We start from the raw sequence: 10,673 nt of genomic DNA, 5'->3' as shown, positions 1-10,673 counted from the left end.
TATTTTTTTTGCACGAAAATAACACTGGCCCACCTGTCAAAAATAGCACTGATAGAAAATTTGTTCCCACTAAGTTTTTATACATCCATGACGCTGATGAGGCATCCCAGCGTGGCATGAGGCCCGCTGTCAGTGACCGGACAATGGGGACAGGGCATGTGGCCTGCTCTTTTTGCAAAAAATCTTCAGTTTTTATTTTTTTTGCACGAAAATAACACTGGCCCACCTGTCAAAAATAGCACTGATAGAAAATTTGTTCCCACTAAGTTTCGAACCTCAGACCGGCAGGTATATCCTACGAGCCTTACCAAATCAACCGATCACCTTTCCAGTTCATTTTGAGATCAGTATTAACAATGTAAATTAAGTTTTTTTAACACAAATGAAAAAGGCGCACCTTAGGGGTTCGAACCAAGGACCTACATATTTTACAAATTGGCGATTAACCACCAGGCCTGACGACATTTAGTTCTCTGTGATAATAAATATTTTGTATACCAGTTTGGCCTAACAACATAAATTAAAACTCCAAACTTCGAATGAAAAAAATCCAACAGTCAAACCAGCGACCTCCTAACCCGATAGTGCATACCAACACCCGACGAAGATTGTTTCTTGTACATAGGCTAATGCTTCTTTTATATTGAACCAGCATTTCTATTCTTTAGAATATATAATATTTTCCTTATAAATGTGCACATGATTTTTCATGAAGCATAAATATTTTTCCTAACCATACATAAACATTCTCCAAAAGCATGAAAGAACTATATATTGCATTAATATTTGTATTAAAAAGTTAATTTAAAATTATACAAATATTTATTTAAATACATTTAACCAATGTAAAATATTTATAAAAGTTCGTAGAAATTTTGACAAAATTAATGTAGTTTTTGAAACGCTGAGTATATTGAAAACAATAAATAACAATAACAAGAAATACTAATAAATGTAAAGATCATACCTGAGGTCACGTGCGGCATCTTTAATAAAATATTTAATCTTTTAAGACTACATACATTAATGTTTTTAAATTATATAAACATTTATTAAAATATATTTAAGTAAAATTCGAATAATGTTTTATATTCACGTTTTAAATAAAATACACATGCAGTATATAAACGTTTTCATGCTTTCAAAAATGTTTATGAAATTTTAGGAAACAAAATATTTATGATTTTATGAAAAATCATGTGCAATACCTATAAGTAGAAAATTATATTGTCTAAATAATATATATAAGTGGTCTAAGTACAATAACCTATTTAGCAACAAAAAAATGGCGGCCCTGGTAGTTAATAGTGTATGCCTGAAATCTTCAGTTCGCTGGCACGGAATGTCTCATTGGCCGATGCTTAGGTGCACTCGCATCGCATGTTACCTGCTGGTTTTTTTTTTGAGGTGTTGTTATCTGCTGGTTATAGGTTCGAAACCCTGTGTGTGCTATTTTTTTCTCAATGCGTTTTGTGCGGGCGGGCCTCCCAGCGTTATTTTCGAGCGAAAAAATAAAAACTGAAGGCCGCACATCTTGTCATCATCCAGTCATTGACAGCGCACCCCATGCCTTGTTGGCATGCCTCATCAGCGTCATGGACGTAAACAAACGAGTTTTGCACCATATTTTCACCGCGAAGTTAAATTTTTACACCACTTCAATGTACACCATAACTTGTAGCACTAAAGTGATCATTCATGCTAAGTTCTAGCACCAGTGATGCAATTGACTCTGCGATTTTCATAAGGGTGGCATGTAAGAATTGCATCGTTCATTTCCAACCCAGTAAACCTTTGGTGTTGCAGAGATTTGTTTCTAACTCGATGTTATAGTACTGGTAGTACACCAACTTGCGCATCAGGGTCGTTTAAGTCACAAAGTTGAAAAAATGGATGCCCACGGACTTGTGGCAAGGATGCACTTTGATTTGATACATATGCCATTTGTTGCTGTCCACGTCGTCTTTCTCCATATTTTCACTGCTATATGTTGTCCTCACTCACTCCTCGCTTCATTACAATTTGCTGCTTCAAAGTACCCTTCTTTAATTTTCTACCAGCTTCTTGCCCTCCTTATTTATGCAAGCCCTCCATCATCTTCATCCCTCTAACCCCTAATCACATGATAGTTCTAACACATATACATCGGTCTATCAAGTCTCGCTTGATTGTCTACCAAGATGATAAGACCGATCACTATTGTTATCTTTTGGGAACCCGATGCCATGTCCATGAGTTTGGCTTGGAAGGCATGGGGACAAGCAGATGTGTGGAAGCGTGGACATACACTTAGATCAGAGAACAAAAGGGTACGAGAGTTCTAGCTCGCATGGATCTTGCACAGAGAAAAGGCACGCTCCTCCGTCTTACTATTTCATCGCTGGGTAGCACCCGCGCATGACAGTGCGCAATGGTGGCTCAAGATTCTAATATCCTTGATAGCTCATATTCGGTCGGCGACCAAGAATAAGCAAAAGTCCAGCAGCAGTACGGTGCCGAATGACGGCTTCTCAGCAATAGTGATTGGCGCTAATGAACATCGACAATGCTTGGCGGCTGCAATAGACAACGATCTTGACCTCCAGCGCGGCCGAGAGTGTTCGCGCTATACATGGCTTCGCTCGCGTTCGCGGGCAGCTCCGCGTTGGCGACGGGAAGGAAACATTGGGGCCTACAGGAGAGTAGACACGGCAAGCTATGTGCGCATTTGCATATCACGTTAGTTATGTGCGCATTGCTATTCTCCAAATAAGAGGGTGTTTGTTTTCATGAACTTATTAGTTTAGGGACTTTTTTTCCCATCTAAACCAAACAAAAAGGACTTATACGGACTTAAAGTAGGCATTTATGACTTATGAAATAAGATTTTTAAGGAGGGACTTATAGTTGTAATATGGTCCTTTAGTCCATGTTAAATCCCAGTAACCAAACATGTACGGACTTTTTAGAGACTTGAGACTTATAAGTTGGGACTAAAAAAAGTCTTAGGACTTAGAGGGTGCTTGGATCCAAAGGACTTATTTTAGTCTGACTAAAAATAGTCTCTTTAAGAGGCTAAAGTTCCAAGCACCCCTGACTAAAGAGGGGCTTAAACTAGTCTTGAGACTAAAATGTTTTAGTCAGGGGTACCCCTACTAAAATGTGGATTAGTCCTCTCTCTCCTCATTTAACTCCTCTCCTTTAACATAGATGAGTTCTGCATTGGAGGGTTTGGAGCATAATAAATGCTCATTAACTTAATTTTAGTCTCTTTAGTATTTGGATCCAAGCATGGATAAAGCTAGCAAGTTTTAGTCCCACTACTTTTAGTCATGAGACTAAAATGTATCCAAGCACCCTCTTATGAACCAAACAAGGCTTAAAGACGCCATGATTTGGTTCCTAATTAATGACAAACCCACACACATGCAAGTAGTATAATCTACGCACAGGACTGGCACATGTCACATGGACCATTGTATCTCCTTATGTTTTTAATACAGTACAAACACAAACTCTTATACATATGCATATGTACACGCATTTCTATGAACATGCACATGCACATCCTATTTCTATGAGCACATTCGAGAGACTGAGTCAACATCATCTTGAGATTGGTGAAGTCACCAGAGACGCTTTCCTAGTTGACGGAAACATTTCCTCCTACTGAACGCACTTCACCGAAAGGTATGAAATACAGAAAAAAATGCAAGCATCAATGTTAAGTCTGGGACTTAAACTCTGATGAACAGAGGGTAGCACTGTTCTCCTAATCATCGAACCACAAATTGGTTCCCATATCTCTCTACTTGCTTCATGTGTTATCTTGTCCGCTGGGCTAAGAGCATCTCCACTCGTTGGCGCCCCCAGGAGGTCATTTTTTAGCCGCTTGGGATCGCGCCGGCGGAATTTTAGGCTTCGGGAGGCAAAATTTCCTAGCCGTCGCCCCACCCAAGACGCATTCCGAGGACGCGTGGCAGCACCCCGCAGCTTGACACCGTCTCCAGCATCATCGAGGACGCCTGCCACCGTCCGCCGCGCACCACCAGCCCTCCGTCCTCGTGCCCTTCGTCCAGTTCCCTCCTCCACGCGAGCCCCACCCCAGCCATACGCGCTCTCCGTTCCGCGCCGGCCATGCGTGCTCCGCTCCGGCCGCGCAATCATGCGCTCCGCCACGGCCGCGCGAGCTCGAGCTCCACGCCGGGCACGCGCGTTCTCCGTGCCGGGCCATGCGTACACGCTCCGGCCGCGCGAGCGCGAGCTCCGCGTCGGGCACGCGAGGCGCTTGCCTTGTTGCGGTCAGCTTCGGCCTTGACAGAGGCGTCGTCCGCGACCCGGAGTAGGGCAGCTCCCAGGCGAGGGAGGCGGTGTGGGCTGCTAGCGCCGGACGCGCTCCAAGGTCACCGACGGAGCGGCGGCAGCTCCTAGACGCGGGCGCAACGAGTGTATCTCCACTCAGCTCGAGTACAACGGCAACAGGGAGGACCGCCGGTCCGTGACGGAGCTGGGTGTGGTCGCCAACGAGTGCAGCTGTCCGGGAGCACAAGCTCGCTGCCCTCAGCTCGGCCGGCCTTCAGCCGTGGCTCAACACTTGCTCGACCTCCGGCAAGGCCGCAGGCGAGTGGCTCGAGCTGAGGGCTGCGCGGTGGCCGCGGTGGCCGGCGAGGGGAGGGCGAGAGGAGGACGCGGAGGCGCGCCCCTGGCGTGCGGCGGCGAGGAGGAGGCCGCGACGGTGGCCGGCCGTGCGAGCTTTGTGTCCGGTAGGTGGGGCAGCGGCTGAGGAAAAGAGAGAGGAGAGAGAAAATAGAGAAAGGAGAGGAGAGGGGAGAGAGAGGGGCTGGCAAGTGGGGCAGCGGCTGCAAAAAGTAGATGCCGACGTTGCCAGCTGCGCTCAGGGGGCTGGGTGCGGGGTGGGCGTGCCAGCGCTAAATATCACCAAAACCGACGCAAAACGACGTCTCGGGGGCCTGGCTGGGACGTTTTTTATCCACTGATGCTAAAAAAAGATCCTTGAGGGGCGTCCTGGGCCCTAGTGGAGATGCTCTAATGGGTTTATATGCATTTGCGTGACGATGACATGGTCCTTAGCTACAAGATCTAACTAACACATGTGTACACACAAACTCCAGTGCTCGCTAGTAGCTGCTCGCCAAACTTAAAGTATGGAATGCAACTGATGATCAACTGTCTAATGGAATTTCGAGGCGGCCGACTAGTACCGGCCGGCCCTGTCGAGGCAGGGTAGCGGTCCAGCGCGGCCACCGTTCCGGTTCAAGATGCACATGCCGGGGCAGCCGTCGTGGTCGCGTTGTACGCCCGCTCAAAGAACCAAGCAAGCTCTAAGCATGCCAGGTGCGTGGGGAGACGAGTTGCATTAGTTAGCAGGGAGAACGAAAACGGGAGGAGAAGACATGTGCAGTTCATTTGTACCAACAATTTATCATCATTTTGTAGACAAATTCACATCGTTTCGATCCAATTATGATAGTTAGACTTTTCCCTCGTGCTTGTGCTGCACGAGTAGCGGCCAACGGTACCTCTTGCTCTCAAAACTAAACTTGACCCCAAGAAGAAATAGAGAATAGGGTTTAGGGTTTTCCGTGTAGCAAAGCCTCTCCATGTCTTTTTATATATAGAACAATCAGCATACAATTATATACGTACAGGGTACGTGTACATGACACGCTAGACCTATTTTAACACTCCCCCTCGATCTGAACTTCTACTCTGTACAAGGTTTAGATTGGTACTAAAACGGTCTAGCATCTGTCTGGTGGCTGGTTTAGTAAACACATCAGTCAGCTGATCGTTAGAAGTAATGAATCTGACCTCAAGAGCTCCAGAAGCAACACGCTCACGCACAAAGTGAAAATCAATCTCGATGTGCTTGGTACGTGCATGGAAAACTGGGTTGGCAGTCAGATATGTGGCCCCTAAGTTGTCACACCAGAGAACCGGAACACGCTGCTGAGACACTCCAAGCTCTTTGAGTAGTGACTCTACCCAGATGGCTTCAACAGCTCCATTCGCCAAGGCTTTGTACTCGGCCTCTGTGCTCGACCTCGACACTGTTGGTTGTTTCTTCGAACTCCAGGAAATGAGGTTCGGTCCAACGAATATGGCGAAACCTCCAGTTGAACGATGATCATCCGGACAACCTACCCAATCCGCATCAGTGAAGATACTAATGCTAGTAGAGACAGCCTTGCGAAATTTCAGCCCTGTGTGCAACGTTCCTTTCACATAGCGCAAAATCCGCTTAACAGCTTCCCAGTGAGCATCAGTGGGCTGTGAGAGAAACTGACATACCTTGTTCACTGCAAATGAAATATTCGGACGGGTGAGTGTCAAATACTGCAGTCCACCAACAACACTGCGATACCGAAAAGAATCATCGGTACTAAGAGGCCGTCCAGACACTCGTGCAAGCTGCTCGGACGTAGACAACGGTGTGGAAGTAGGCTTACAATTCTTCATGCTCACACGGTGTAAGAGATCCAAGGCATACTTCCGTTGAGTCAATGTCATCCCCCCGGAATTGTAGGACGCTTCCAAACCAAGAAAATACTCCAACGGCCCAGGTCCTTGATAGGAAAACTGGCAGCGAGGGCATGAACAAGACCATCAACCGCACATGGAGAAGATCCGGCAATGACAATGTCATCCACATAGACAAGCATATAGATCTGAACATCATGATAGCGGAAGAAAAACAGAGATGCATCTGCTTTGGAGGAGGAAAAACCCAAAGCGAGAAGACGAGCACTGAGCCGAGCGTACCATGCACGAGGGGACTGCTTGAGCCCATAGAGCGCTCGCTGAAGCTTGCACACATGCGAGGGAAAGCGAGCATCCTCGAAACCAGGTGGCCGCTGCATATAGACGTCCTCAGAGAGATACCCATGAAGGAAAGCATTGCTGACATCAATCTGCCGAAGACTCCAACCGCGAGAAACAGCCGAAGCAAGAACCAAACGAACGGTGGCCGGCTTGACAACCGGACTGAAAGTATCACCATAGTCAATGCCAAGCTGCTGTGTGAAATCACGGGCGACCAGACGAGCTTTGTACTTATCAACAGAGCCATCCGGACGGTGCTTGGTCTTGAAAATCCATTTGCTCCCAACAACATTGACACCGCGCAGCCGAGGCACAAGAACCCAAGTCTTGTTGTGATGCAGAGCAGTGAGCTCATCAATCATCGCGGTACGCCAGGCAGTCTCACGGAGAGCATCACGATGAGAGACAGGCACCACAAGAAACGCACGGCGACGGGGATCATAGCGGATAGTCCCGTCAGTAGGAACAAGAGCACAACGAGTATGATCGCAGGTGCGGGTAACCATGGTGTGTGCAGGAGCAGCTGGGGGCGTCGCGGTCAAGGGAGCGGGACTCCCCTCGACAGAGGGCGACGCGAGCTGCGGTGGCGATGGCGGAGCAGCATCCTCGAGCACCGGGGCGGGGGACACCACGTCACCACGCGGCAAGGAGGCCGCAGAGGGGCCGGGCGAAGCGGCCGGGTCCGTGGACGAGCCGGGCGAGGCGGTACCCGAGGGGCAAGCCAGGCCGGGCGAGGCGACGACCGAGCCGGGCGATGCGGGAGCCGATCGGGGAGACGTGCATGTCCCATGCACGTCGATCGCCAAGGAGGGCTGCGCGACGGCCACGTGAGGGGGGCGGGCAGAGGGCGTGCATGCGCCAGGCACGTTGAGCGCCGGAGAGGGCGGAGCCGAAGAATCCTGCACAAAAGCAACAGGGTCTGGAATAGGCGTGTCAGTAGACAAATAGGACAAGTCGTATTTGCGCATATGGTCACCCGTGGCCGGTTCAGTGGGAGGAAAAGAGAGAACATCAGCCAAAGAAGAGACATCAACAGTGACCCTAGGAGTGGCATAGGGAAAAACAGACTCGTCGAAAACAACATCACGGGAGATGTAGATACGTCACGTGGACCGATCAAGACACTTGTATCCCTTATGCATCGGACTATAGCCCAAGAAAACACACATGGTGGATCGGAAAGCAAGTTTGTGTGCATTATATTTACGCAAACTAGGCCAGCAGGCGCACCTAAAAGTGCGAAGAAACTTATAATCAGGGTGCACCTTAAGGAGACGATATATGGGTGTATCTTGTTGAAGAACAGGTGTAGGCATGCGATTAATGAGATAGCATGCCGTAAGAAATGCCTCATCCCAAAAACGCAATGGGAGAGAAGAATGAGCCAATAAAGCAAGGCCTGTTTCAACAAGATGACGGTGTTTGCGTTCAGCAATGCCGTTCTGCTGAGACGTGTGCGGGCAAGACACACAATGAGAGACGCCAGTGCGCTGGAAATAACGATGCAACCGGTGATACTCACCACCCCAGTCGGACTGCACATCTATGATTTTAGTGTCAAAAAGACGCTCAACATGAGCCTGAAAGGAATAAAATACTTGCTCAACGTTAGACTTATGCTTAAGGAGATAAATCCAAGAGAAGCGAGAGTAATCGTCAACAAAGCTCACATAATATTTATAACCCCCGGAAGAAGCAAGAGCTGGTCCCCAAACATCAGAATGAATTAACTCAAGAGGTATAGTGGAAACATGATGTGATAAATGATAAGGCAATTGTCGACTTTTAGCACGCTGACAAGCATCACACACGGAAGGCTGACGTTCAGAAGAACACACTAAATCATTATTCCTAACAATGTTTTGAACAATATTATTTGAGGGATGACCGAGACACTGGTGGCACTGGGACGGGGTGGTCTTGACATTGAGGGACGCTTGGCGGGTGGAGGATGACAACGCGCGACCAAACGGGATGGGGTAGAGTCCACCATGACATCTACCATGAAGAAGAATTTTCTTCGTGACCGTGTCCTTGACAAGGAAAAAGAAACGGTGAAATTCCACAAAAACATCATTATCAAGGACGAGACGATAAACATAGAGAAGATGTTGATGAATGTGTGGTAGACGAAGAATATTGCGTAAACGAAGGGATGAACCGGGTATAGTGGAATGACCAATATGCGAAATAGACAAACCTGCACCGTTTGCCACTTGCACTTGATCCTTCCCGCCGTAGCGCTCGTGGAAGTGTAGACGATCAAGATCATTCGTCAGGTGGTCCGTCGCACCGGTGTCCAGAATCCAGTGCGGCGGCTCATGGGAGGAGGATGTGGATGCGGAGTTGGCGGCGCGGTGGTCATGATCATAGCGGCTGCGACAGTCGCCGGCCTCATGACCCCAATTCTTGCATATCTGGCACCAGGGACGCCAGCGGCGGTTGCGACCACCCCCGTTGCCACCTCCGTTTCCTCCTCCATTGCCGCTATTGCTGCCGTTGTTGTTGTTACGACCAGAGGTGTTGCCCTGGCCGTTACCATAGCTGCCCGAGCCGGGCGGGAGGGAACCGGTGGAGGGGCGGCCGCCGCTCGGGCGGCCAGAATCGGAGGCTCGGCCGGAAGTGTTGTTGTAGACCGGCCAAGACGCGGCGTTGGTGGAGGACTGCCAATCCTCATGCTCGGACTGCTGCTGCCGAAGGGCCTCGTAGTGGAGAACACTCGAGTAGAACGCGGGGAACGTGATTGGCACGCCCGCGAAGTTCATGGAGGCGGCGATGGGGTTGAACGCCGAACCGAGCCCTGTCAGCATGTAGTCGATGATCTCATCATCGCGAAGAGGAGAGCCGGCGGCGGCCATCGAGTCAGCGAGGGCCTTGACCTTCTGCATATACTCGCCAGTGGGACGATCTCCCTTGCGCAGCGCCTGAATCTGGCGCCGGAGGTTGCGCACGCCGACACTGTTCTCGGCGGCGAACATGGTGTGCACGGCCGCCCAGGCGGCGGCGGCCGACCTGCAGCCAATGAGCTGCGCGGAGATCTCCACGCTCATCGAGCCGAGGAGATGCCCGAGAACCTTCTGATCCAGCGTCCACCATTGCTCGTAGTCGGGGTTGGACACGGTGCGGGCGGCCTCGCCGGTGCCTGTCGTCACGGTCGGCGGCGGCGTAGTGGCTTAGCCGTCGAGGAAGCCGTGGAGGCGAACTCCGGCGAAGTTGGGGAGGGCAAGAGCCTTCCAGAGCATGAAGTTGATGCGGTCAAGCGAGACCGTGATGGGCGGAAGGACCGGGGTGGGAGCCGTCGCGGCGGGTGGGGCGATGACGGGGGCGACCGGGACGAGCGCGGAGGGGGTGGTGAGCGTGAGCGCAGAGGAGGGGGTCAACGTGGGTGCCGGCGCAGTGGACATCGCGGCGGCCGCGAGGAAACTGCGGCGGCGGCGGCGGCGGGAGGAGAGGCGGCGGCGGCTAGGGTAGGCTCTAATACCAAAATAGAGAATAGGGTTTAGGGTTTTCCGTGGGCAAAGCCTCTCCACGTCTTTCTATATATATAACAATCAGCATACAATTACATACGTATAGGATACATGTACATGACACGCTAGACCTATTTTAACAAGAAGAAAACTCCAGCGCTGGGCAACCAGTCGGCCGGCCGGCCGGTCACCGCGCATCCCTCTGATCGCTTCGGCTGTCGCCTCCATGGTCGCTGGTCGCCGTGTCACCCTGTCGTAGCATGTTGCTTGGCAGGTTGCAGCTTGGCAGCGTACTGGTCACAGCTCGGCGCATAGCCGGTTGCAGCACCAGCGCCTCCCATTGCAGCTCACGCCATTGCTGGTTCCAGCTCGCGGTGGCCA

At 50.1% G+C, this 10,673-nt stretch overlaps 1 protein-coding gene across 1 annotated transcript; it reads right to left on the bottom strand.

Annotated features, from left to right (window-relative positions):
• Positions 1-8,820: 8,820 nt before the first annotated feature.
• LOC147961114 (uncharacterized) lies at positions 8,821-9,710 on the bottom strand. The gene is made up of 2 exons (XM_087533682.1): positions 9,023-9,710; positions 8,821-8,855 (listed from the first exon to the last, which is right to left on the bottom strand). The coding sequence occupies exons 1-2, from the start codon at positions 9,708-9,710 to the stop codon at positions 8,821-8,823; spliced, it is 723 nt and encodes a 240-aa protein (XP_087389808.1).
• Positions 9,711-10,673: the final 963 nt, after the last annotated feature.

This window comes from Triticum urartu, chromosome 7A (assembly GCF_056163025.1).
Source record: "Triticum urartu cultivar PI428250 chromosome 7A, HENAU_Tu73, whole genome shotgun sequence".
Lineage (NCBI taxonomy): Eukaryota > Viridiplantae > Streptophyta > Magnoliopsida > Poales > Poaceae > Triticum > Triticum urartu.
Note: the sequence above shows the minus strand (reverse complement) of the source record. Positions and strands in the feature narration are given on the sequence as shown.